Below are 27,990 nucleotides of genomic sequence, written 5' to 3'. Positions count from 1 at the left end.
TGTACCCAGACACTCCTTGATTGATGTTGGAAATCAGCGAAAGGCATCTGTAACCTCACATTTTATCTGTTAAAGTGCTTCTGTGTGAAGACACTCAGTGAGTGAACAAGCCATATAATAGCTAGGAATACCACAGGAATACTATGTCAGTTAAGAGCATTGTGTAATGAACGCTCAGGGAGAAAAAGGTGTAGATGCATGTGCAGAGCGCGGCAGGTGTTCATTTCGCCTTTGCAGAAGGTAGGAATTGTGGTCACAGGCAGGCAATGGTCATACACAGGTAGGCAAACAGGCAGATGAATCAAAACTAGGAGTGAAGGCTTGTTCTCACAAACGAGCTAGGAAAACGCTTTGTAGAGTCAAAACGAACAATACCTCACAAAGTCACAAACAGAATGAACTGAACTAAGTAAGGATGATGAGACCAGGTGAGTAACTAACACAGGTGAAATCAATGAACAAAAAGGAAAGACAGGGCTACGTTCAAGAACACAAAGAAACAGAAACAAACTAAGAAAATAAATACAGAACCTTACACTTTGGGCCAGTAACCGAAAGGTTGCTGGTTCAAATCCCCAAGCCAAGTAGGTGAAAAATTGGTCCATGTGCCCTTGAGTAAAGGACTTAAATCTAATTCCTCCTCTAAGTGGCTCTGGATAAGAGCATCTGCTAAATGACACAAAAGTTAAATATATTAGCTATTGTTCTAACAAACATAAATGCTTGATGTAAAAATACACATTTTATTTAGATAGGCGGCGACCACATTTTTTCACAAATGACTGAGCTTTCCATTGAATCAAACTGTCGATTGTATGTGTCACTCTTGTTGAAATGAGAGGACCAAGGCGCAGCGTGCATAGAGTTCCACATGATATTTAATAGTGAAACGTACAACAAAAACAACAAAGAATATAACAAATGTGCAGTATTGCAGTGCTCAAGGCAACTATACAAAAACAATAATAATAATATATGCCATTTAGCTGACGCTTTTATCCAAAGCGACTTACAGTCATGTGTGCATACATTCTACGTATGGGTGGTCCCGGGAAGATCCCACAAACAGGTGGGAAAAGGCTGCCTAAATATGATCCCCAATCAGAGACAACGATAGACAGCTGCCTCTCATTGGGAACCATATCAGGCCAACATAGAAAACGAAAAACTAGAACGCCCACCCTAATCACACCCTGACCCAACCAAATAGAGAAATAAAAAGTCTCTCTAAGGTCAGGGTGTGACAGTATGTGGTTCCTTAAAATGCCGTTGACATAGTGTTTATTTGGCGAAGACAAAGTTGGCCCATTCTAAATGTCCCCCCCGAAATAAACCTTGGTAGGCTAACAGTGATAGAGAGAAATCATTAAAACATACATATAATATGAGTTTAATCCATACTTCCTTCAGATGATCATCTAATGTCTGTGTTATGAACCATGAGTTGTTTACTAGCTGTGAGCTAACCCTGTCTGTGACTGTTTTATCCCAAACACTGCTCTGTTCCTACTAACAACGTTTTCCCTCTCTCCCCAGAAAGACATAACCAAGCTTAAAATAGCCTAAACCTGTCTGTGACTGTTTTATCCCAAACACTGCTCTGTTCCTACTAACAACGTTTTCCCTCTCTCCCCAGAAAGCCATAACCAAGCTTAAAATAGCCTAACCCTGTCTGTGACTGTTTTATCCCAAACACTGCTCTGTTCCTACTAACAACGTTTTCCCTCTCTCCCCAGAAAGCCATAACCATGCTTAAAATAGCCTAAACCTGTCTGTGACTGTTTTATCCCAAACACTGCTCTGTTCCTACTAACAACGTTTTCCCTCTCTCCCCAGAAAGACATAACCATGCTTAAAATAGCCTAAACCTGTCTGTGACTGTTTTATCCCAAACACTGCTCTGTTCCTACTAACAACGTTTTCCCTCTCTCCCCAGAAAGACATAACCATGCTTAAAATAGCCTAACCCTGGTTTTGGGGAAACACACAAGGAAGACACATACAGGAAATACATTGGGGGGAATTGAATTAGAAAAGACCACAACCAAACAACCCCAGGTTGTACGGTTTTATTTCTATAATTAAAATCTGCAGTGAAAAGGATAGGATAGATAATATTATACAAAAATGAATTGTGCTGATAAAGGTTTTAGTGTCCTGGTGGGAGCGGCGACCCGGAGAAGAGCTGGTCTGGGAACCAGCTCAAGTTCCTGCAGCACATTGTCAAGACAAACCTGAGATCAGACATAGCCCTAGTCTCAGAGTCCACGGAGACCATCATTATTCTGGAGTTGACAGTCTCTTGGGAAGATAGTCTTGAGGAGGCATACGAGAGGAAGAGGGCCAAGTACGAGGGACTGGTCATCGACTGTCAGAAGCAGGTTTGGAAGGCTAGGTGATGCCTATCGAGGTAGGATGCAGGGGTTTTGCTGGGCAATCCCTCTACAGAGCCTACAACACACTTGGCATCAATGTAACGAAGAGGAGGAGAGCCATCAGCAACACCATTGAGGCAGCTGAAAAAGCCTCAAGATGGTTCTGGATCCATGGGGAGAGGAGATCCATGGGGAGCAGCGACATGCCACCTGGACATAAGTCCGGGTCTGATCAACCTCGACTGGATCGCCTGGGTGAGGGTGTCTGATGTTGAAAGACCCAAAACACCCTATGACCCAGGTTCCATTACTGATGATGTGTCCATGTATTAATTCAATCAGTCATAAATGTGTCTCTCTACCTTTTCATTCACACACAGTGAAGCCTGGTGTGTTTTATGTTGACACGACATCACATGGTTCCTGTTATTGAGTCTTTGCAATGATGTCATGAGAACCAGAACATGTTGTTGGAGATGATAGTGCCAAACAGGTTGGATAGATAGTTGGGAAAGATTGGAGGATGAGCAGGAGGAGAGAGAGCGAGAGAGAGAAAGAACGAGGGGGGAGAGGTGATAAAATTAATAGATGAATAGATAAAGGACGAGAGAGAAGAAAATCCTTTGATGCTCTAGAGAGGAGTTCCAGCCAGTAGTTTAGTCATTACCCTGGCAGGACGCAAGCCATGTCATAACACAGCACCCAGTTACGTGCCATCAGGGTAGGCAGTGATGTGAAGTCAGGGTAGGCAGTACTAACCCTGTGGTAATCTAATAAAAAAAATACAAAAATGTGCTAAAAGTGCATCAAAACCTCAGGAAAGGCAGCAGGATATTCATGCCTTTCTTTCCATCCATTCAAAGCCATTAAAATCCTTGAAGCGTGCGGCTTTATCTGACTCCAGTCCCTATTTGTGTTTCCAAACTCATGGGCATTAATATGGAGTTGGTCCCCCCTTTGCTGCTATAACAGCCTCCACTCTTCTGGGAAGGATTCCCACTAGATGTTGGAACATTACTGCGGGGACTTGCTTCCATTCAGGCACAAGAGTATTGGTGAGGTTGGGCACTGATGTTGGGCGATTGGGCCTGGCTCGTAGTTGGCGTTCCAATGCATCCTAAGTGTCGATGGGGTTGAGGTCAGGGCTCTGTGCAGGCCAGTCAAGTTCTTCCACACCGATCTTGACAAACCATTTCTGTATGGACCTCACTTTGTGCACGGGGGTATTGTCATCTTGAAACAGGGAAAGGGCCTTCCCCAAACTACTGCAACAAAGTTGGAAGCACAGAATCATTTAGAATGTCATTGTATGCTGTGGCGTTAAGATTTCCCTTCACTGGAACTAAGGGGCCTAGGCTGAACCATGAAAAATAGCCCCATTCATCCTCCTCCTCCAAACTTTACAGTCACCACTATGTATTCGGGCAGGTAGCATTCTCCTGGCACCTGCCAAACCCAGTTTTGGCCATCGGACTGCCAGATGGTGAAGCGTGATTCATCACTCCAGAGATCACGTTTCCACTGCTCCAGAGTCCAATGGCGGCGAGCTTTACAATACTCTAGCCGACGCTTGGCATGGCGCATGGTAATCTTTGCCCATTTCATGAAGCTCCTGATGAACAGTTATTGTTGCTTCCAGAAGCAGTTTGGAACTTGGTAGTCAGTGTTGCAACCAAGGACAGATAATTTTTACGTGCTACACACTTCAGCACTCGGGGGTCCCGTTCTGTGAGCTTGTGTGGCCTGCAATAAGTACTGCAATGCATCTCCGCCTCATGGACTGCACCAGATTTGCGAATTCTTGCTGTGAGATGTTACCACACTCTTCCACCAAGGCACCTGCAAGTTCCCAGACATTTCTGGGGGGAATGGCCCTCGCCCTCACCCTCCGATCCAACAGATCCCAGACGTGCTCAATGGGATTGAGATCCAGGCTCTTTGCTGGCCATGGCAGAACACTGACATTCCTGTCTTGCAGGAAATCACGCACAGGACGAGCAGTATGGCTGGTGACATTGTCATGCTGGAGGGTCATGTCAGGATGAGCCTGCAGGAAGGGTAAGACATGAGGGAGGAGGATGTCTTCCCTGTAACGCACAGCGTTGATATTGCCTTCAATGACAACAAGCTCAGTCCGATGATGCTGTGACACACCGCACCAGACCATGAAGGACCCTCCACCTCCAAATCGATACACCATCCCATCTGGTTTAGGTTTAGTGGGACTATCATTTGTTTTTCAACAGGACTATGACCAAACACACCTCCAGGCTGTGTAAGAGCTATTTGACCATGAAGGAGAGTGATGGGGTGCTGCATCAGATGACCTGGCCTCCACAATCCCCCGACCTCAACCAAATTGAGATGGTTTGGGATGGGTCGGACCGAAGAGTGAAGGAAAAGGAGTCAACAAGTGCTCAGCATATGTGGGAAATCCTTCAAGACTGCAAGGGTGGTTATTTGAAGAATCTCAAATATATTTGTTTAACACTTATTTGTTTACTACATGATTCCATATATGTGTTATTTCATAGTTTTGATGTCTTCACTATATTATTCTGCAATGTAGAAAATAGTCAAATAAGGAGAAACCCTTGAATGAGTAGGTGTTCTAAAACTTTTAGCTGGTAGTGTATAATGTCCCCATATATCGGTCTAGTACCACCTACAATGTCTCTGGAAATTGGTCTGTTAGTGCCTCCTATTGGTTGTAACTGTGGATGCTACATCGGTCTACTGTTTGTCTGAGCTGAGTTCAGCATTGTGTTATTTTGTCAGAGGAAATTGAGATATGCTGATAATTAATTTCATGGGCTAATTATTTGGTTTTATTATTTATTATTATTATGAGTCGCATGTGAGGTATATAATATCATGCATGTTACATATTACATATTATTACACTATAATCTGATAGGAGAGGAGGAGGAGGAGAGGTGGAGAGGAAGAGGAGAAGGAAGTGGAGGAGGAGGAGAGGAAGAGGAGAAGGAGGTGAAGAATAAGGAGGAAGAGAAGGAGAAGGAAAGGAGGAGGAGGAGAATAGTAGAAGGAAGAGGCTGGTCAGGTGGCTTCCTGTTCTTGCTCTGAGCTGTTGATTGACAGCTGTAGGGAGCTAAGCCCCGCTTCACTCACACAACTCAGAGTCTGACGCTGCATCCAAGGGCTAATGGGTAAATCCTCCGGCAGGAACACCTGCTGACAGTCCTGGGAGAGGGGAAGAGGGAGAAAGGAGACCGGAGGAGAGGAGGGTAAAGTAGGTGAATAGTGATGTGGGGATGAGGGGGAATGGAAGAGTTAAAGGAAGAGTTTGAGGTTCAAAGTTTAGGTTGAGAATACATTTCTCATGCAGGCTTACGACTGATGTTCCAACAACAAAACATATATTCCCTCAAGGCCTGACACTCTTTTTAAACCTCTTTCTTTACCTTTCTACTTCCATCCCTTCCTTTCTCCCTCACCAACCATCATTGAGTCGGCAGGCTAAACTCCCTCACATCAGGCAGAGCATGGCAACAAACTCACAACAAACACAGGAAGAAAGACAGAGAGAGGAATTTTAGTGGAAGAGAGGGGGAAATAGAGGAAGAGAGGACGACAGGGGGAAATAGAGGGCAACAGGGGGAAATAGAGGAAGAGAGTGGGAAATAGAGGAAGAGAGATGGAAATAGAGGAAGAGAGGACGACAGGGGGAAAGAGAGGATGACAGGGGGAAATAGAGGGCAACAGGGGGAAATAGAGGAAGAGAGTGGGAAATAGAGGAAGAGAGAGGGAAATAGAGGAAGAGAGAGGGGAAGAGAGAGGGAAATAGAGGAAGAGAGGACGAAAGGGGGAAATAGAGGAAGAGAGAGGGAAATAGAGGAAGAGAGGACGACAGAGGGAAATAGAGGAAGAGAGTTAAATAGAGGAAGAAAGTTAAATAGAGGAAGCGAGTTAAATAGAGGAAGCGAGTGGGAAATAGAGGAAGCGAGAGGGAAATAAAGGAAGCGAGAGGGAAATAAAGGAAGCGAGAGGGAAATAAAGGAAGCGAGAGGGAAATAGAGGAAGAGAGTGGGAAATAGAGGAAGAGAGCGGGAAATAGAGGAAGAGAGCGGGAAATAGAGGAAGAGAGTGGGAAATAGAGGAAGAGAGTTAAATAGAGGAAGATAGTTAAATAGAGGAAGACAGTGGGACAGAGGAAGACAGTGGGACATAGAGGAAGACAGTGGGACATAGAGGAAGACAGGGGGAAATAGAGGACAACAGGTGGAAAAAGAGGATGAGAGTGGGAAATAGAGGAAGAGAGGAAGAGAGGGGAAATAGAGGAAGAGAGGGGAAATAGAGGAAGAGAGTGGGAAATAGAGGAAGAGAGTGGGAAATAGAGGAAGAGAGAAATAGAGGAAGAGAGTGGGAAATAGAGGAAGCGAGACGGAAATAGAAGAAGCAAGAGGGAAATAGAGGAAGAGAGGGAAATAGAGGAAGCGAGAGGGAAATAGAGGAAGACAGTGGGGAATAGAGGAAGACAGGGGAAATAGAGGAAGAGAGTGGGAAATAGAGGAAGAGAGTGGGAAATAGAGGGAGAGAGGAAGAGAGGGGAAATAGAGGAAGAGAGAGGGAAATAGAGGAAGAGAGGACGACAGGGGGAAATAGAGGAAGAGAGTGGAAATAGAGGATGAGAGTTAAATAGAGGAAGAGAGTGGGAAATAGAGGAAGAGAGTTAAATAGAGGAAGCGAGTGGGAAATAGAGGAAGCGAGTGGGAAATAGAGGAAGAGGTGGGAAATAGAGGAAGAGAGTGGGAAATAGAGGAAGAGAGTGGGAAATAGAGGAAGAGAGTGGGAAATAGAGGAAGAGAGGACGACAGAGGGAAATAGAGGAAGAGAGTTAAATAGAGGAAGAAAGTTAAATAGAGGAAGCGAGTTAAATAGAGGAAGCGAGTGGGAAATAGAGGAAGCGAGAGGGAAATAAAGGAAGCGAGAGGGAAATAAAGGAAGAGAGGAAATAAAGGAAGCGAGAGGGAAATAGAGGAAGAGAGTGGGAAATAGAGGAAGAGAGTGGGAAATAGAGGAAGAGAGTGGGAAATAGAGGAAGAGAGTGGAAATAGAGGAAGAGAGAGGCAAATAGAGGAAGAGAGGATGAAAGGGGGAAATAGAGGAAGAGAGAGGGTTATAGAGGACGACAGGTGGAAATAGAGGAAGAGAGAGGGAAATAGAGGAAGAGAGAGGGAAAGAGAGGACGACAGGGGGAAAGAGAGGACGACAGGGGGAAATAGAGGAAGAGAGAGGGTTATAGAGGAAGAGAGAGGGAAATAGAGGAAGAGAGGACGACAGGGGGAAATAGAGGAAGAGAAAGGGAAATAGAGGACGACAGGGGGAAATAGAGGACAACAGGTGGAAAAAGAGGATGAGAGTGGGAAATAGAGGAAGAGAGGAAGAGAGTGGGAAATAGAGGAAGAGAGTGGGAAATAGAGGAAGAGAGCGGGAAATAGAGGAAGAGAGCGGGAAATAGAGGAAGAGAGCGGGAAATAGAGGAAGAGAGTGGGAAATAGAGGAAGAGAGCGGGAAATTAGAGGAAGAGAGCGGGAAATAGAGGAAGAGAGCGGGAAATAGAGGAAGAGAGCGGGAAATAGAGGAAGAGAGCGGGAAATAGAGGAAGAGAGTGGGAAATAGAGGAAGAGAGTTAAATAGAGGAAGATAGTTAAATAGAGGAAGACAGTGGGACAGAGGAAGACAGTGGGACATAGAGGAAGACAGTGGGACATAGAGGAAGACAGGGGGAAATAGAGGACAACAGGTGGAAAAAGAGGATGAGAGTGGGAAATAGAGGAAGAGAGGAAGAGAGTGGGAAATAGAGGAAGAGAGTGGGAAATAGAGGAAGAGAGTGGGAAATAGAGGAAGAGAGTGGGAAATAGAGGAAGAGAGTGGGAAATAGAGGAAGAGAGTGGGAAATAGAGGAAGCGAGACGGAAATAGAAGAAGCAAGAGGGAAATAGAGGAAGCGAGAGGGAAATAGAGGAAGCGAGAGGGAAATAGAGGAAGACAGTGGGGAATAGAGGAAGACAGTGGGAAATAGAGGAAGAGAGTGGGAAATAGAGGAAGAGAGTGGGAAATAGAGGGAGAGAGGAAGAGAGTGGGAAATAGAGGAAGAGAGAGGGAAATAGAGGAAGAGAGGACGACAGGGGGAAATAGAGGAAGAGAGTGGGAAATAGAGGATGAGAGTTAAATAGAGGAAGAGAGTGGGAAATAGAGGAAGAGAGTTAAATAGAGGAAGCGAGTGGGAAATAGAGGAAGCGAGTGGGAAATAGAGGAAGAGTGGGAAATAGAGGAAGAGAGTGGGAAATAGAGGAAGAGAGTGGGAAATAGAGGAAGAGAGTGGGAAATAGAGGAAGAGAGGACGACAGAGGGAAATAGAGGAAGAGAGTTAAATAGAGGAAGAAAGTTAAATAGAGGAAGCGAGTTAAATAGAGGAAGCGAGTGGGAAATAGAGGAAGCGAGAGGGAAATAAAGGAAGCGAGAGGGAAATAAAGGAAGCGAGAGGGAAATAAAGGAAGCGAGAGGGAAATAGAGGAAGAGAGTGGGAAATAGAGGAAGAGAGTGGGAAATAGAGGAAGAGAGTGGGAAATAGAGGAAGAGAGTGGGAAATAGAGGAAGAGAGAGGCAAATAGAGGAAGAGAGGATGAAAGGGGGAAATAGAGGAAGAGAGAGGGTTATAGAGGACGACAGGTGGAAATAGAGGAAGAGAGAGGGAAATAGAGGAAGAGAGAGGGAAAGAGAGGACGACAGGGGGAAAGAGAGGACGACAGGGGGAAATAGAGGAAGAGAGAGGGTTATAGAGGAAGAGAGAGGGAAATAGAGGAAGAGAGGACGACAGGGGGAAATAGAGGAAGAGAAAGGGAAATAGAGGACGACAGGGGGAAATAGAGGACAACAGGTGGAAAAAGAGGATGAGAGTGGGAAATAGAGGAAGAGAGGAAGAGAGTGGGAAATAGAGGAAGAGAGTGGGAAATAGAGGAAGAGAGTGGGAAATAGAGGAAGAGAGTGGGAAATAGAGGAAGAGAGTGGGAAATAGAGGAAGAGAGTGGGAAATAGAGGAAGCGAGACGGAAATAGAAGAAGCAAGAGGGAAATAGAGGAAGCGAGAGGGAAATAGAGGAAGCGAGAGGGAAATAGAGGAAGACAGTGGGGAATAGAGGAAGACAGTGGGAAATAGAGGAAGAGAGTGGGAAATAGAGGAAGAGAGTGGGAAATAGAGGGAGAGAGGAAGAGAGTGGGAAATAGAGGAAGAGAGAGGGAAATAGAGGAAGAGAGGACGACAGAGGGAAATAGAGGAAGAGAGTGGGAAATAGAGGATGAGAGTTAAATAGAGGAAGAGAGTGGGAAATAGAGGAAGAGAGTTAAATAGAGGAAGCGAGTGGGAAATAGAGGAAGCGAGTGGGAAATAGAGGAAGAGTGGGAAATAGAGGAAGAGAGTGGGAAATAGAGGAAGAGAGTGGGAAATAGAGGAAGAGAGTGGGAAATAGAGGAAGAGAGCGGGAAATAGAGGAAGAGAGCGGGAAATAGAGGAAGAGAGCGGGAAATAGAGGAAGAGAGCGGGAAATAGAGGAAGAGAGCGGGAAATAGAGGAAGAGAGTGGGAAATAGAGGAAGAGAGCGGGAAATAGAGGAAGAGAGCGGGAAATAGAGGAAGAGAGCGGGAAATAGAGGAAGAGAGCGGGAAATAGAGGAAGAGAGCGGGAAATAGAGGAAGAGAGTGGGAAATAGAGGAAGAGAGTTAAATAGAGGAAGATAGTTAAATAGAGGAAGACAGTGGGACAGAGGAAGACAGTGGGACATAGAGGAAGACAGTGGGACATAGAGGAAGACAGGGGGAAATAGAGGACAACAGGTGGAAAAAGAGGATGAGAGTGGGAAATAGAGGAAGAGAGGAAGAGAGTGGGAAATAGAGGAAGAGAGTGGGAAATAGAGGAAGAGAGTGGGAAATAGAGGAAGAGAGTGGAAATAGAGGAAGAGAGTGGGAAATAGAGGAAGAGAGTGGGAAATAGAGGAAGCGAGACGGAAATAGAAGAAGCAAGAGGAAATAGAGGAAGCGAGAGGGAAATAGAGGAAGCGAGAGGGAAATAGAGGAAGACAGTGGGGAATAGAGGAAGACAGTGGGAAATAGAGGAAGAGAGTGGGAAATAGAGGAAGAGAGGGAAATAGAGGGAGAGAGGAAGAGAGTGGGAAATAGAGGAAGAGAGAGGGAAATAGAGGAAGAGAGGACGACAGAGGGAAATAGAGGAAGAGAGTGGGAAATAGAGGATGAGAGTTAAATAGAGGAAGAGAGTGGGAAATAGAGGAAGAGAGTTAAATAGAGGAAGCGAGTGGGAAATAGAGGAAGCGAGTGGGAAATAGAGGAAGAGTGGGAAATAGAGGAAGAGAGTGGGAAATAGAGGAAGAGAGTGGGAAATAGAGGAAAAGAGCGGGAAATAGAGGAAGAGAGCGGGAAATAGAGGAAGAGAGCGGGAAATAGAGGAAGAGAGCGGGAAATAGAGGAAGAGAGTGGGAAATAGAGGAAGAGAGTTAAATAGAGGAAGATAGTTAAATAGAGGAAGACAGTGGGACAGAGGAAGACAGTGGGACATAGAGGAAGACAGTGGGACATAGAGGAAGACAGTGGTACAGAGGAAGACAGTGGGACAGAGGAAGACAGTGGGACAGAGGAAGACAGTGGGACATAGAGGAAGACAGTGGGACATAGAGGAAGACAGTGGGACATAGAGGAAGACAGTGGGACATAGAGGAAGACAGTGGGAAATAGAGGAAGACAGTGGGAAATAGGGGAAGACAGTGGGAAATAGAGGAAGACAGTGGGAAATAGAGGAAGACAGTGCGAAATAGAGGAAGACAGTGGGAAATAGAGGAAGACAGTGGGAAATAGGGGAAGACAGTGGGAAATAGAGGAAGACAGTGCGAAATAGAGGAAGACAGTGGGAAATAGAGGAAGACAGTGGGAAATAGGGGAAGACAGTGGGAAATAGAGGAAGACAGTGGGAAATAGGGGAAGACAGTGGGACATAGAGGAAGACAGTGGGACATAGAGGAAGACAGTGGGACATAGAGGAAGACAGTGGGACAGAGGAAGACAGTGGGACATAGAGGAAGACAGTGGGAAATAGAGGAAGACAGTGGGAAATAGAGGAAGACAGTGGGAAATAGGGGAAGACAGTGGGAAATAGAGGAAGACAGTGGGAAATAGGGGAAGACAGTGGGAAATAGAGGAAGACAGTGGGAAATAGAGGAAGACAGTGGGAAATAGGGGAAGACAGTGGGAAATAGAGGAAGACAGTGCGAAATAGAGGAAGACAGTGGGAAATAGAGGAAGACAGTGGGAAATAGGGGAAGACAGTGGGAAATAGAGGAAGACAGTGGGAAATAGAGGAAGACAGTGGGAAATAGAGGAAGACAGTGGGAAATAGAGGAAGACAGTGGGAAATAGGGGAAGACAGTGGGAAATAGGGGAAGACAGTGGGAAATAGAGGAAGAGAGAGGGAAATAGAGGAAGGGAATAAAGAGAGATTGTGAAAGAGAAGAAAATAAACTGTATCCAGAGTCTGTTGCTATGTAACCGTGCAGACAAATACATTTCTCCCCAAAAACTTCTGAAATAGAACAGCAAATATTCCTTCTGCTCTGTTTTTATGACTCTTCCCTATCCATTATGCTTTTTCTTGGATTACTCCAGTCCTTCCGACCATGGAATGTTGCAGCCACACCGTCTTTGCCTAAAGGATGTGGAGTTACGTTGTAAAATGTATTCTGCATTGATCACTGGTGTCTTTCAGTTCTATTTACTGGCAATTACTATTATAATGCTGGTGTAAGAAACACAGAATTGAAAGTCAAGTTCAGTGCATGCATCAACAGTAGTTGAATTAGGTGGGTTAGTGTTGGGCTGCAACAAAAGCCTGTACATGCTCTGATGGACCCAGGTTTGATGACCTTTGACCTACACTCACCTGCACGGCCAGGGCCTGGAAGGGCGTGCACAAGCCCCCGATGGGGAAGAGCTTATTGACGTTGATGTCACCAAATACCCGCCTCCTCTCTCTCCTAACTGCCATCTTCCTCTGGATGCCCCCATACAGCTGGTGACACTGAGACACCTGGGGGGGGAGGGAGATTAGGTTCTGGTTGTAAATGGGAAAGAATTGTGCCACCAGGTCTAGTGTCTGTGTAATAGTGAGTGAGAGGGAGAAAGAGGAAGAAAGAGGGAGAGAGGGGGAGAGAGGGAGTGGGAGTGAGAGAGAGGGAGTGAGAGACTTAGTTGTTCCATTCATCTTAAGATAGCTACAGTAGGTGAGACAACCACATATTACTGTCATAGCAAGTCACTGTTATTGTTTGTTATTGTTTGAGACTAGTGTCAGACGTCTGACGTCTGGTAGTCAGTGATCATGTCGGAACAGTCAGAACAAGCTCTGAGTTTACATGACTTGAAAGCAGAATTCTGCAGTGTGTTGCTGTGTATTGGAGTGCGTGTTGCTGTGTGTTGGGGTTTGTGTTGGAGTGTGTGTGTGAGTGTTGGAGTGTGTGCTTGGAGCGGGTGCTTGGAGCGGGTGCTTGGAGCGGGTGCTTGGAGCGGGTGCTTGGAGCGGGTGCTTGGAGCGGGTGCTTGGAGCAGGTGCTTGGAGCAGGTAGTTGGAGCGTGTGCTGGAGTGTGTGCTGGAGCGTGTGCTGGAGCATGAGTTGGAGCATGAGTTGGAGCATGAGTTGGAGCATGAGTTGGAGTCAGTCTTACCCTGATGTGCTGGAGCGTGAGTTGGAGCATGAGTTGGAGCGTGTGTTGGAGCGTGAGTTGGAGTCAGTCTTACCCTGATGTGTTGAGCGTGACTTGGAGCAGGGCTCTCCTCTGTGCCGACAGGTTCTGTCTGGTTCTCTGGTGTTGGGGCTTCCTCTACAAGCCCTGCAGGGAGGAAACTGTTCAATGTGGGTATAATCATGTGTGTGTGTGTGTGTGTGTGTGTGTGTGTGTGTGTGTGTGTGTGTGTGTGTGTGTGTGTGTGTGTGTGTGTGTGTGTGTGTGTGTGTGTGTGTGTGTGTGTGTGTGTGTGTGTGTGTGTGTGTGTGTGTGTGTGTGTGTGTGTGGCTTGAAAGAGGAGCACAGCTAATCAATTATTTTGACAGGGACATAGGCAGACTAGGAGAGGAACGTGTACACACACACACACACACACCTCAATTCTAGCCTCTGGGTTCTGACTGGAACATTTGCCAAACATACTAAACTACTGCTCCAATTCTACTGTTCTAGAATGTCAAGAATGTTCAGAGTCCATGCTTTATAACGCAGTTAAATTGAATTATAGTATCGGGTTTTATTGGGTCTGGCTATGACCTCTCTGGCTTTACAGTGACCTTTCTCCTTCCTCTGCCACTGTGTGTTAGACTTCTGTTGTAGGGCCACTGTGTGTTAGACTGTCGTAGGGCCACTGTGTGTTGCAAATAGTTACCTTCATAAATCCATTCCTCCGGTGAACCCGGACCCCCTCTGAAAAGGTCAGATGTTTGACCTGTGACCTCGCTGCTCTGTGATGGGTCACTTTCACTCTCAATCTTTTTCTCCCTTTCTTCCTTCTCCTCCTCAGCCAGGTTGTTTACCTGGTCTCTGTATAGAAAACAGCCAGGTTGTTTACCTGGTCTCTGTATAGAAAACAGCAAGGTTGTTTACCTGGTCTCTGTATAGAAAACAGCCAGGTTGTTTACCTGGTCTCTGTATAGAAAACAGCCAGGTTGTTTACCTGGTCTCTGTATAGAAAACAGCCAGGGTGTTTATCTGGTCTCTGTACAGAAAACAGCCAGGTTGTTTACCTGGTCTCTGTATAGAAAACAGCCAGGTTGTTTACCTGGTCTCTGTATAGAAAACAGCCAGGTTGTTTACCTGGTCTCTGTATAGAAAACAGCCAGGGTGTTTATCTGGTCTCTGTACAGAAAACAGCCAGGTTGTTTACCTGGTCTCTGTATAGAAAACAGCCAGGTTGTTTACCTTGTCTCTGCATAGAAAACAGCCAGGTTGTTTACCTGGTCCCTGTATAGAAAACAGCCAGGTTGTTTACCTGGTCTCTGTATAGAAAACAGCCAGGTTGTTTACCTGGTCCCTGTATAGAAAACAGCCAGGTTGTTTACCTGGTCTCTGTATAGAAAACAGCAAGGTTGTTTACCTGGTCTCTGTATAGAAAACAGCTTAGGTTGTTTACCTGGTCTCTGTATAGAAAACAGCCAGGTTGTTTACCTGGTCTCTGTATAGAAAACAGCCAGGTTGTTTACCTGGTCTCTGTATAGAAAACAGCCAGGTTGTTTACCTGGTCTCTGTATAGAAAACAGCAAGGTTGTTTACCTGGTCTCTGTATAGAAAACAGCTTAGGTTGTTTACCTGGTCTCTGTATAGAAAACAGCCAGGTTGTTTACCTGGTCTCTGTATAGAAAACAGCCAGGTTGTTTACCTGGTCTCTGTATAGAAAACAGCCAGGTTGTTTACCTGGTCTCTGTATAGAAAACAGCCAGGGTGTTTACCTGGTCTCTGTACAGAAAACAGCCAGGTTGTTTACCTGGTCTCTGTATAGAAAACAGCCAGGGTGTTTACCTGGTCTCTGTACAGAAAACAGCCAGGTTGTTTACCTGGTCTCTGTATAGAAAACAGAGTTTGATAAAACTTACATCTAACCTTGACTTATCATTGATATAAATGACTTTCAAGAGAGACTTTGTAGAAAACATTTGACTAATGATCTGTTTTTTGAGAACCTATGTTTCAGGGAGCTTAATTGTCCAGTAAACATCTAATGACATGTTTTTGTATGCTACAGTGTTTACTAAGGTTGTACCACAGTGGCCTCATGACCACTAAAACCATACCACACACACCAGGCCTGCCCTCAGATAACATATTGATTAGTGTGTGTGCCTCTTTCCCTTGGGAAGATTGATGAGGTTCTGTTCACCACATCCCCACAACAGCAAACAGTTGCTATGGGTGACTGTCTATCCAGTCACTCACTCACACACTACTGAAAAACGTCCATACCGAACCAAACTCCATCTGGTTTAATTTAACTATGTTTACAGTAAACTTTCAACAGGAGTCAATCAATGTGGTTGTCGAAAAAGTTAGCCTATTCATCAGGATTTCTTTCTCATGGCTTCCCATCAGAATTCACACACACACACACACACACACACACACACACACACACACACACACACACACACACACACACACACACACACACACACACACACACACACACACACACACACACACACACACACACACACACACACACACACACAGTCTTTACAGTTCAGCCTAGCCCTCTTCTATGCCTCCTACAAATCCTCTTCAACATTTTAACATCATTCAACATCATTCATATGATGCAAATCTCTCATTTTGTGTTTTTTTCCCTGAGTCTAGAAATACACCCGGTTCTTACAGAAATATTCGCCAGCCCACATCGACACACCAGGCCAGACTGCTTAATTCTGTGGTACTTTTAGATCTATAATGGGAGCCATTTTAGAGTTCTATATATAAAAGACGACAAAGGAGTAGATTGAGAAAGCCTCGGTAAGGCCTAGAAGTTACAAGAGGACAACAAAAACAAGTTAGGAAAAATGGAGACCCATAAACCAGTAGATGTTTAGAGCTTAGTGATGTTGATCCAACTGGACTACTTCTGGATTACTGACAGAAGAGACCACTTCAGTACCTGGAGGTGTGGTGAGGGGCTGGGTCAGCGAGGCTCCACTGTGGTTCCTGTCCAAAGGAACCTACATGCCCTCCCTCCCCCGTCCACACTCTGCTGGTCCCATCCACAGAGCCAGAGAGGAAGAAGAGTCTCTCTGTGTACACCAGCACTTCAACACTCACTATTGCCCCCTCATGGGCCCTCCAGGACTGCAGGAGAGGAGGGTGGCTTGAGGAGGGCTGGGGAGGTGAAACATGTGAAGATAGAGTACAGTGTAAAACACATAAAACAGAGGTGTATCCTACATTTGCATTTACAATACTCAAAAACTCTCACACATTCACATACATGTACACACACCAACCCTGACCTCCTGTGTGATGCATAGCGCGTACTGAGAGATGTCCCAGACCTGAACACACCCTGCTGTGTCTCCAGTGACCAGGATGTTGTTCTCCTGGTCTGAAGTCAGCCCCAACACACACTCTTTCTCTCCACCAGGGGCATAGAACTGACCTGAGAGGGAGAGCGAGAGAGAGAGATGATAATACTGTATACTCCAGACAGAGAGAGATGATAATACTGTATACTCCGGACAGACATGATAATACTGTATACTCCGGACAGAGAGAGATGATAATACTGTATACTCCAGACAGAGAGAGATGATAATACTGTATACTCCAGACAGACATGATAATACTGTATACTCCAGACAGACAGACATGATAATACTGTATACTCCAGACAGAGAGAGATGACAATACTGTATACTCCAGACAGACAGACATGATAATACTGTATACTCCAGACAGAGAGAGATGACAATACTGTATACTCCAGACAGAGAGATGACAATACTGTATACTCCAGACAGAGAGAGATGATAATACTGTATACTCCGGACAGACATGATAATACGGTATACTCCAGATAATACTATATGCTCCAGACAGAGAGATGATAATACTGTATACTCCAGACAGATGATAATACTGTATACTCCTGACAGACATGATAATACTGTATACTCCAGACAGACATGATAATACGGTATACTCCAGATAATACTGTATACTCCAGACAGACATGACAATACTGTATACTCCAGACAGACATGACAATACTGTTTACTCCAGACAGACATGACAATACTGTATACTCCAGACAGACATGATAATACTGTATACTCCAGACAGAGACATGATAATACGGTATACTCCAGACAGAGAGATGATAATACTGTATACTCCAGACAGACAGACATGATAATACTGTATACTCCAGACAGACAGACATGATAATGCTGTATACTCCAGACAGAGAGAGATGATAATGCTGTATACTCCAGACAGAGAGAGATGATAATACTGTATACTCCAGACAGAGAGAGATGATAATGCTGTATATATGCCATCTCTCTCTGTCTGTATACTCCAGACAGAGAGAGATGATAATGCTGTATACTCCAGACAGAGAGAGATGATAATACTGTATACTCCAGACAGACATGATAATACTGTATACTCCAGACAGACATGATAATACTGTATACTCCAGACAGAGAGAGATGACAATACTGTATACTCCGGACAGACATGATAATACTGTATACTCCAGACAGACATGATAATACGGTATACTCCAGATAATACTATATGCTCCAGACAGAGAGATGATAATACTGTATACTCCAGACAGATGATAATACTGTATACTCCAGATAATACTGTATACTCCAGACAGACATGATAATACGGTATACTCCAGATAATACTGTACACTCCAGACAGAGAGATGATAATACTGTATACTTCAGACAGACATGATAATACTGTATACTCCAGACAGAGAGAGATGATAATACTGTATACTCCAGACAGACATGACAATACTGTATACTCCAGACAGACATGACAATACGGTATACTCCAGATAATACTGTATACTCCAGACAGACATGATAATACTGTATACTCCAGACAGACATGATAATACTGTATACTCCAGACAGACATGACAATACTGTATACTCCAGACAGACATGATAATACTGTATAGTCCAGAAAGACATGATAATACTGTATACTCCAGACAGACATGATAATACTGTATACTCCAGACAGACATGAAAATACTGTATACTCCAGACAGACATGATAATACTGTATACTCCAGACAGACATGATAATACGGTATACTCCAGATAATACTGTATACTCCAGACAGACATGATAATACTGTATACTCCAGATAATACTGTATACTCCAGACAGACATGATAATACTGTATACTCCAGACAGACATGATAATACTGTATACTCCAGACAGACATGATAATACGGTATACTCCAGATAATACTGTATACTCAAGACAGACATGATAATACAGTATACTCCAGATAATACTGTATACCCCAGACAGACATGATAATACTGTATACTCCAGACAGAGAGAGATGATAATACTGTATACTCCAGACAGAGAGAGATGATAATACTGTATACTCCAGACAGACATGATAATATGGTATACTCCAGATAATACTGTATACTCCAGACAGACATGACAATACTGTATACTCCAGACAGACATGATAATACAGTATACTCCAGATAATACTGTATACTCCAGACAGACATGATAATACTGTATACTCCAGACAGACATGATAATACTGTATACTCCAGACAGAGAGAGATGATAATACTGTATACTCCAGACAGAGAGAGATGATAATACTGTATACTCCAGACAGACATGAAAATACTGTATACTCCAGACAGACATGATAATACTGTATACTCCAGACATACATGATAATACGGTATACTCCAGATAATACTATATACTCCAGACAGAGAGATGATAATACTGTATACTCCAGACAGACATGATAATACTGTATACTCCAGACAGAGAGAGATGATAATATTGTATACTCCAGACAGAGAGAGATGATAATATTGTATACTCCAGACAGAGAGAGATGATAATGCTGTATACTCCAGACAGAGAGCGATGATAATGCTGTATACTCCAGACAGAGCGAGATGATAATGCTGTATACTCCAGACAGAGAGAGATGATAATGCTGTATACTCCAGACAGAGAGCGATGATAATGCTGTATACTCCAGACAGAGAGAGATGATAATGCTGTATACTCCAGACAGAGAGAGATGATAATGCTGTATACTCCAGACAGAGAGAGATGATAATACTGTATACTCCAAACAGAGAGAGATGATAATACGGTATACTCCAGACAGAGAGATGATAATAATGTATACTCCAGACAGAGAGAGATGATAATATTGTATACTCCAGACAGAGAGAGATGATAATACGGTATACTCCAGACAGAGAGATGATAATACTGTATACTCCAGACAGAGAGAGATGATAATATTGTATACTCCAGACAGAGAGAGATGATAATACTGTATAATCCAGACAGAGAGAGATGATAATACTGTATACTCCAGACAGAGCGAGATGTACTGTACCTACACTAGGACAGAGAGGATAGAGGGTACATAAATAGGTTGATTGATATGTATAATGTAGTTTATGAAAGTTCAATCTGTCATCATAAAGTCACACTCAGATTTACTACAGTCCACCACATAGGCTGCCTCTCCCGCTTTCATTCTCTCTCCTTCCTTAGCTTCACCGTGTGTGTGTGTCCTGGTTACCGTGAGTGTGTGTGTCCTGGTTACCGTGAGTGTGCATGCGTGTCCTGGTTACCGTGAGTGTGTGTGTCCTGGTTACCGTGAGTGTGTGTGTCCTGGTTACCGTGAGTGTGCATGCGTGTCCTGGTTACCGTGAGTGTGCGTGCGTGTCCTGGTTACCGTGAGTGTGCGTGCGTGTCCTGGTTACCGTGAGTGTGCGTGCGGGTCCTGGTTGCCGTGAGTGTGCGTGCGGGTCCTGGTTGCCGTGAGTGTGCGTGTCCTGGTTACCGTGAGTGTGCGTGCGTGTCCTGGTTACCGTGAGTATGCGTGCGTGTCCTGGTTACCGTGAGTATGCGTGCGTGTCCTGGTTACCGTGAGTATGCGTGCGTGTCCTCGTTACCGTGAGTGTGCGTGCGGGTCCTGATTACCGTGAGTGTGCGTGCGGGTCCTGGTTGCCGTGAGTGTGCGTGCGTGTCCTGGTTACCGTGAGTGTGCGTGCGTGTCCTGGTTACCGTGAGTGTGCGTGCGTGTCCTGGTTACCGTGAGTGTGCGTGCGTGTCCTGGTTACCGTGAGTGTGCGTGCGTGTCCTGATTACCGTGAGTGTGCGTGCGTGTCCTGATTACCGTGAGTGTGCGTGCGGGTCCTGGTTACCGGGAGTGTGCGTGCGGGTCCTGGTTACCGTGAGTGTGCGTGCGTGTCCTGGTTACCGTGAGTGTGCGTGCGTGTCCTGGTTACCGTGAGTGTGCGTGCGTGTCCTGGTTACCGTGAGTGTGCGTGCGTGTCCTGATTACCGTGAGTGTGCGTGCGTGTCCTGATTACCGTGAGTGTGCGTGCGGGTCCTGGTTACCGGGAGTGTGCGTGCGGGTCCTGGTTACCGTGAGTGTGCGTGTCCTGGTTACCGTGAGTGTGCGTGCGTGTCCTGGTTACCGTGAGTGTGCGTGCGTGTCCTGGTTACCGTGAGTGTGTGTCCTGGTTACCGTGAGTGTGCGTGCGGGTCCTGGTTACCGTGAGTGCGCGTGCGTGTCCTGGTTATCGTGAGTGTGCGTGCGTGTCCTGATTACCGTGAGTGTGCGTGCGTGTCCTCGTTACCGTGAGTGTGCGTGCGGGTCCTGGTTACCGTGAGTGTGCGTGCGGGTCCTGGTTACCGTGAGTGTGCGTGCGTGTCCTGGTTACCGTGAGTGTGTGTCCTGGTTACCGTGAGTGTGCGTGCGTGTCCTGGTTACCGTGAGTGCGCGTGCGTGTCCTGGTTATCGTGAGTGTGCGTGCGTGTCCTGATTACCGTGAGTGTGCGTGCGTGTCCTCGTTACCGTGAGTGTGCGTGCGGGTCCTGGTTACCGTGAGTGTGCGTGCGGGTCCTGGTTACCGTGAGTGTGCGTGTCCTGGTTACCGTGAGTGTGCGTGCGTGTCCTGGTTACCGTGAGTGTGCGTGCGTGTCCTGGTTACCGTGAGTGTGTGTCCTGGTTACCGTGAGTGTGCGTGCGGGTCCTGGTTACCGTGAGTGTGCGTGCGTGTCCTGGTTACCGTGAGTGTGCGTGCGTGTCCTGGTTATCGTGAGTGTGCGTGCCCTGGTTACCGTGAGTGTGCGTGCCCTGGTTACCGTGAGTGTGCGTGCGTGTCCTGGTTACCGTGAGTGTGCGTGCCCTGGTTACCGTGAGTGTGCGTGCCCTGGTTACCGTGGGTGTGTGTGCCCTGGTTACCGTGGGTGTGTGTGCCCTGGTTACCGTGGATGTGTGTGTCCTGGTTACCGTGGGTGTGTGTATCCTGGTTACCGTGGATGTGTGTGCCCTGGTTACCGTGGGTGTGTGTGCCCTGGTTACCGTGGGTGTGTGTGCCCTGGTTACCGTGGATGTGTGTGTCCTGGTTACCGTGGGTGTGTGTGCCCTGGTTACCGTGGATGTGTGTGTCCTGGTTACCGTGGATGTGTGTGTCCTGGTTACCGTGGGTGTGTGTGCCCTGGTTACCGTGGGTGTGTGTGCCCTGGTTACCGTGGATGTGTGTGTCCTGGTTACCGTGGGTGTGTGTGTCCTGGTTACCGTGGATGTGTGTGTCCTGGTTACCGTGGGTGTGTGTATCCTGGTTACCATGGGTGTGTGTGTCGTGTGTGTCCTGGTTACCGTGGGTGTGTGTATCCTGGTTACCATGGGTGTGTGTGTGGGGTGTGTGTCCTGGTTACCATGAGTGTGTGTGTGTCCAGTGATGCTCCACCAGTAGATCCCTCCAGCCTGTGAGGAGAGGAGGATAGGTGTGTTCCTCCAGTGTTTGTCCCCACCCCTCCGCAGCAGGAACAGCAACGAGTCCACAGGCGGTGTTGTCCTACACACATGCATCACATACACACTCAGGAAACATGTGTTGAATACTGTATTTCAATTTGCAATAAAGCATTGATGTTGCATAAAGCATTGATAAAGCATTGATAAAGCATTGATAAAGCATTGATGTTGCATAAAGCATTGATAAAGCATTGATAAAGCATTGATAAAGCATTGATATTGCATAAAGCATTGATAAAGCATTGATAAAGCATTGATAAAGCATGGATAAAGCATTGACTCACAGTGAGTGAGTGGCCCTCCGCAGGCGAACCAGGGGTCTCTGTGTGTCCAAAGTCCAGACGATGACCTCTCCATCATGGCTGCCCGTAGCAATGACCCCCAGGGCAGGGCAGTGGTCAACCACCAGGATGTCAGCTCTGTGTTGCTGACCTGACTTCCACGACATGTCTGCCCTTACAAACACATCCTTCACCACCACAAACAGGGCGCCATATTGGAACCAGATAATCACCAGAATAATATTCTCATTTGCATCTTGGTGCCAACATTGCGCTCATTCAAATGTGAAAACAAACCAAGTTTTCCACTGTGACTGATACTGTACGTATAATAAATATAATAAATATATAATAATAAATCCCAGAGGTCATACTCTGCATCACACAATGACATCATTTACATACACCCCCTCTTAGCCAAGTTGTTTTATAAGTGTTCTTTAAAAACCCCACCGGTTTCTGCTGACGTCTAACAATAATAATAATAATAATATATGCCATTTAGCAGACGCTTTTATCCAAAGCGAATAAGAAACCTCAGAGCAGATCTGTATATATAGTTGAAGTTGGAAGTTTACTTACACCGTAGCCAGATATATTTAAACTCAGTTTATCACAATTCCTGACATTTAATCCTAGTATAAAAATTCCCTGTCATAGGTCAGTGAGGATCACCACTTTATTTTAAGAATGTGAAATGTCAGGATAATAGTAGAGAGAATGATTCATTTCAGCTTTAATTCATTTCATCACATTCCTAGTGGGACAGAAGTTTACATACATTCAATTAGTATTTGGTAGCATTGCCTTTAAATTGTTTCACTTGGGTCAAACATTTCAGGTAGCTTTCCACAAGCTTCCCACAATAAGTTGGGTGAATTTTGGCCCATTCCTCCTGACAGAGCTGGTGTAACTGAGTCAGTTTGTAGGCCTCTCCACGCTTTTTCACTTCTGCCCACATACTTCCTATAGGTTTGAGGTCAGGGCTTTGTGAGGGCCACTCCAATACCTTGACTTTGTTGTCCTTAAGCCATTTTGCCACAACTTTGGAAAAATGCTTGGAGTCATTGTCCAATTAGAAGACCCATTTGTGACCAAGCTTTAACTTCCTGACTGATGTCTTGAGATGTTGCTTTAATATATTCACATAATTTTCCTACCTCATGAAGCCATCTATTTTGTGAAGTGCACCAGTCCCTCTTGCAGCAAAGCACCCCCATAACATGATGCTGCCACGCCCGTGCTTCACGGTTGGGATGGTGTTCGTCGGCTTGCAAGCCTCCCCCTTTTCCTCCAAACATAATGATGGTCATTATGGCCAAACAGTTGTATTTTTGTTTCATCAGACCAGAGAACATTTCTCCAAAAAGTATGATCTTTGTCCCCATGTGCAGTTGCAAACCGTAGTCTGGCATTTTAATGGCGGTTTTGGAGCAGTGGCTTCTTTCTTGCTGAGCAGCCTTTCAGGTTATGCCGATATAGGACTCGTTTTACTGTGGATATAGATAATTTTGTACCTGTTTCCTCCAGCATCTTCACAAGGTCCTTTTCTGTTGTTTTGGGATTGATTTGTACATTTCGCACCAAAGTACGTTCACCTCTAGGAGACAGAACGCGTTGCTCCCAAGGATGAAACAGACTTGTGGAGGTCTACAATCGTTTTCTGAGGTCTTGGCTGATTTATTTTGATTTTCCCATGATGTCAAGCAAAGAGGCACTGAGTTTGAAGGTAGGCCTTGAAATACATCCACAGGTACACCTCCAATTGACTAAAATGATGTCAACTAGCCTATCAGAAGCTTCTAAAGCCATGACATAATTTTCTGGAATTTTCCAAGCTGTTTAAAGGCACAGTTAACTTCTGACCCACTGGAATTGTGATACAGTGAATTATAAGTGAAATAATATGTCTGTACACAATTGTTGGTAAAATTACTTGTGTCATGCACAAAGTAGATATCCTAACCGACTTGCCAAAACAATAGTTTATTAACAAGACATTTGTAGAGTGGTTGAAAAACAAGTTTTAATGACCTAAGTGTATGCACACTTCCAACTTCAACTGTAAATAGATATCATTCCTGAAAGTTATCTTGTAAGGAAGGCTGGAAGGCTGGTTAGCTATGAGTGTAACCACATGGAGCAGACACGATAGTGACAGATAATATTGGGGTTGAGGTGTGGTGGACTCTTCACAGAGTGCAATGTACATGTTTATCCTGGCTGGCACACAATAACTTTTTATTGAAAAGGAAAGTGTGTGTTTGGCTGGGGTGTTTTCTCACCTTAGCCCCTTTGATGTCATACTGAGCGACCTGCTGGCTCCACCCCACGGCCAGCAACTGGTTGTCATGGAGACAGATGACCCCTGTGACATCTGAGAGGGTGACAGGCTCTAGCTTGTGTAGGTTGAGGCCATTCAGTAGGTTCCACACCTTTTAACAGACAGAAACAGCACATCATAGTAAACCACATCTGTGTCCATCTAAAGCTGTTCTAACTGAACCATAGTGAAGGAGGAGGAGACTTGGAGAAGTCTCCTGCTTTTCCCCTTTTCTTCACTTATCAGACATCAGTAACATGATTGGATAGATGAAAGCACAGGCTCCACTGCATAGGCTGCACTAGCTTTTACCACAGGGGTACCTTGATGGTTCCGTTGCGTGCTCCAGTGATGAGTCGTCTGTGGGAGGAGTCTAGCACCATGCAGGTAATCTCCTCCTCTCCATGAGCGCTGGTGATCTTCAGACGCAGCCTCCCTGTTTCTACGTCCCACACTGATACAGACGAGTCATCACATCCAGCGATGACCTACACACACATATAAACACCCACGACACACACACACACACGCACACACACACACACACACACACACACACACACACACACACACACACACACACACACACACACACACACACACACACACACACACACACACACACACACACACACACACACACACACACAGATGTAAACATTTACAGACATATTTACGTTAACGCACACATACAGTGTGCACACCCTTATGGCTGTGACAGTGTACAAGATTCCATACCTACCTGTTTCAGTGTGGGGTTGTAGAGAGCACAGGAGAGGGGGGCACCATGGCATTGTCTTCCCCCTCCTCCCTGCTCCTCCCCCCTCCCCCCTTTCTCCAGCCTCAGCCTGGCCAGGTAGTCTCGACAGGACACCAGGATATGGGGCGGAGTCTGCGACAGGAAGGGCGGGGCCACCAACAGGAAAGGGAAGTTGCCGTGCTCTGGGGCGCGCCCTGGCTGCAGACAGGGGAACTGCAGGTGGACGGTCCTCAGACAGCGATTGGTGGAGATGTCCCACACCCTCAGCTCCTGCACAGAGACAACAAGGTGGGTAAACAAACCCCTTCTGAAAGCTCCTGCACAGAGACAACAAGGTGGGTAAACAAACCCCTTCTGAAAGGTCCTGCACAGAGACAACCAGGTGGGTAAACAAACCCCTTCTGAAAGCTCCTGCACAGAGACAACCAGGTGGGTAAACAAACCCCTTCTGAAAGAAATTAAAAAGTGGAAAACAAAAACCACCTGGTCCACAGCCAGGACAGAATACCTTGTGGTGTAGTACTGGTGGGCTGGTCCACAGCCAGGACAGACTAATAATAATAATGACTACCTTGTGGTGTAGTACTGGTGGGCTGGACCACAGCCAGGACAGAATACCTTGTGGTTTAGTACTGGTGGGCTGGACCACAGCCAGGACAGAATACCTTGTGGTGTAGTACTGGTGGGCTGGACCACAGCCAGGACAGAATACCTTGTGGTGTAGTACTGGTGGGCTGGACCACAGCCAGGACAGCATACCTTGTGGTGTAGTACTGGTGGGCTGGACCACAGCCAGGACAGAATACCTTGTGGTGTAGTACTGGTGGGCTGGACCACAGCCAGGACAGACTATCATGTGGTGTAGTACTGGTGGGCTGGACCACAGCCAGGACAGAATACCTTGTGGTGTAGTACTGGTGGGCTGGACCACAGCCAGGACAGAATACCTTGTGGTGTAGTACTGGTGGGCTGGACCACAGCCAGGACAGAATACCTTGTGGTGTAGTACTGGTGGGCTGGACCACAGCCAGGACAGAATACCTTGTGGTGTAGTACTGGTGGGCTGGACCACAGCCAGGACAGCATACCTTCTGGTGTAGTACTGGTGGGCTGGACCACAGCCAGGACAGATTACCTTGTGGTGTAGTACTGGTGGGCTGGACCACAGCCAGGACAGAATACCTTGTGGTGTAGTACTGGTGGGCTGGACCACAGCCAGGACAGACTACCATGTGGTGTAGTACTGGTGGGCTGGACCACAGCCAGGACAGAATACCTTGTGGTCTAGTACTGGTGGGCTGGACCACAGCCAGGACAGAATACCTTGTGGTGTAGTACTGGTGGGCTGGACCACAGCCAGGACAGAATACCTTGTGGTGTAGTACTGTTGGGCTGGACCACAGCCAGGACAGAATACCTTGTGGTCTAGTACTGGTGGGCTGGACGACAGCCAGGACAGCATACCTTGTGGTGTAGTACTGGTGGGCTGGACCACAGCCAGGACAGAATACCTTGTGGTGTAGTACTGTTGGGCTGGACCACAGCCAGGACAGAATACCTTGTGGTCTAGTACTGGTGGGCTGGACCACAGCCAGGACAGAATACCTTGTGGTGTAGTACTGGTGGGCTGGACCACAGCCAGGACAGAATACCTTGTGGTGTAGTACTGGTGGGCTGGACCACAACCAGGACAGAATACCTTGTGGTGTAGTACTGGTGGGCTGGACCACAGCCAGGACAGCATACCTTGTGGTGTAGTACTGGTGGGCTGGACCACAGCCAGGACAGAATATCTTGTGGTGTAGTACTGTTGGGCTGGACCACAGCCAGGACAGACTATCATGTGGTGTAGTACTGGTGGGCTGGACCACATCCAGGACAGAATACCTTGTGGTGTAATATAATAATAATATATGCCATTTAGCAGACGCTTTTATCCAAAGCGACTTACAGTCATGTGTGCATACATTCTACGTATGGGTGGTCCCGGGGATCGAACCCACTACCCTGGCGTTACAAGCGCCATGCTCTACCAACTGAGCTACAGAAGGACCATACGTATACCATAGTACTGTTGGGCTGGACCACAGCCAGGACAGACTATCATGTGGTGTAGTACTGGTACTTCAGTCTAGGGATAGGTTTGCCTCTCTCTACCTGTCGTAGGTGAGGGCTTACAGCTTACCCGTGAAGCTACGGCCAGTGTTGTGTCTCCAAGCTATCTGGTGGTTATTGACTTACAGCATCTTTGGAGTAGCTGAGGACCTGTCCCAGTGGTTGGTAGATGACCACGTCCAGTACTGTGGTGCCGTGACCGTGTAGGACCGCGACTGGCCGAGCGGTCATGAAGCAGTTCCACAGTTTGACCGCAGGGTCCAGACCACCCGTCACCAATAGGTTGAGAGACCTGCTGAAATCAAAGCACGTCACACCCTGCGGAGGAGGGAGAAAGGAGAGAAGAGAGAGAGAGAGAGAGAGAGAGAGAGAGAGAGAGGAGAGAGAGAGAGAGAGAGAGAGAGAGAGAGAGAGAGAGAGAGAGAGAGGTTGGGGAGGAGAGGGAGAGAGAAAACAGAGGAAGACAGACAGACAGACAGACAGGACAGGACAG

General features: G+C 46.2%; 1 protein-coding gene across 3 annotated transcripts in view; it reads right to left on the bottom strand.

Annotated features, from left to right (window-relative positions):
* Positions 1–892: 892 nt before the first annotated feature.
* LOC118371003 (WD repeat-containing protein 49) overlaps positions 893–27,990 on the bottom strand; it is a 58,777-nt gene continuing 31,679 nt past the window's right edge. The window contains exons 9-21 of one of the 3 annotated variants that reach the window (XR_008071997.1): positions 27,624–27,815; positions 25,365–25,652; positions 24,946–25,110; positions 24,585–24,734; positions 22,303–22,487; positions 21,919–22,082; positions 16,440–16,585; positions 16,091–16,308; positions 13,835–13,989; positions 13,196–13,287; positions 12,341–12,487; positions 1,769–5,579; positions 893–1,568 (exon numbers count right to left, since the gene is read on the bottom strand). Coding sequence is in view for 2 of the 3 variants with exons in the window: in XM_052471689.1 (XP_052327649.1) it covers positions 5,436–5,579; positions 12,341–12,487; positions 13,196–13,287; positions 13,835–13,989; positions 16,091–16,308; positions 16,440–16,585; positions 21,919–22,082; positions 22,303–22,487; positions 24,585–24,734; positions 24,946–25,110; positions 25,365–25,652; positions 27,624–27,815 (2,046 nt within the window). In the remaining variant the exon portion in view is untranslated. Of the gene's footprint in view, positions 5,580–12,340; positions 12,488–13,195; positions 13,288–13,834; positions 13,990–16,090; positions 16,309–16,439; positions 16,586–21,918; positions 22,083–22,302; positions 22,488–24,584; positions 24,735–24,945; positions 25,111–25,364; positions 25,653–27,623; positions 27,816–27,990 lie in introns of all 3 variants that reach the window. The other 2 variants (XM_052471689.1, XM_052471691.1) reach the window with 2 other exon arrangements.

Source organism: Oncorhynchus keta, chromosome 2 (assembly GCF_023373465.1).
Source record: "Oncorhynchus keta strain PuntledgeMale-10-30-2019 chromosome 2, Oket_V2, whole genome shotgun sequence".
Lineage (NCBI taxonomy): Eukaryota > Metazoa > Chordata > Actinopteri > Salmoniformes > Salmonidae > Oncorhynchus > Oncorhynchus keta.
The sequence above is the reverse complement of the archived record's forward strand: the minus strand, read 5'-3'. Positions and strand labels throughout refer to the sequence as shown.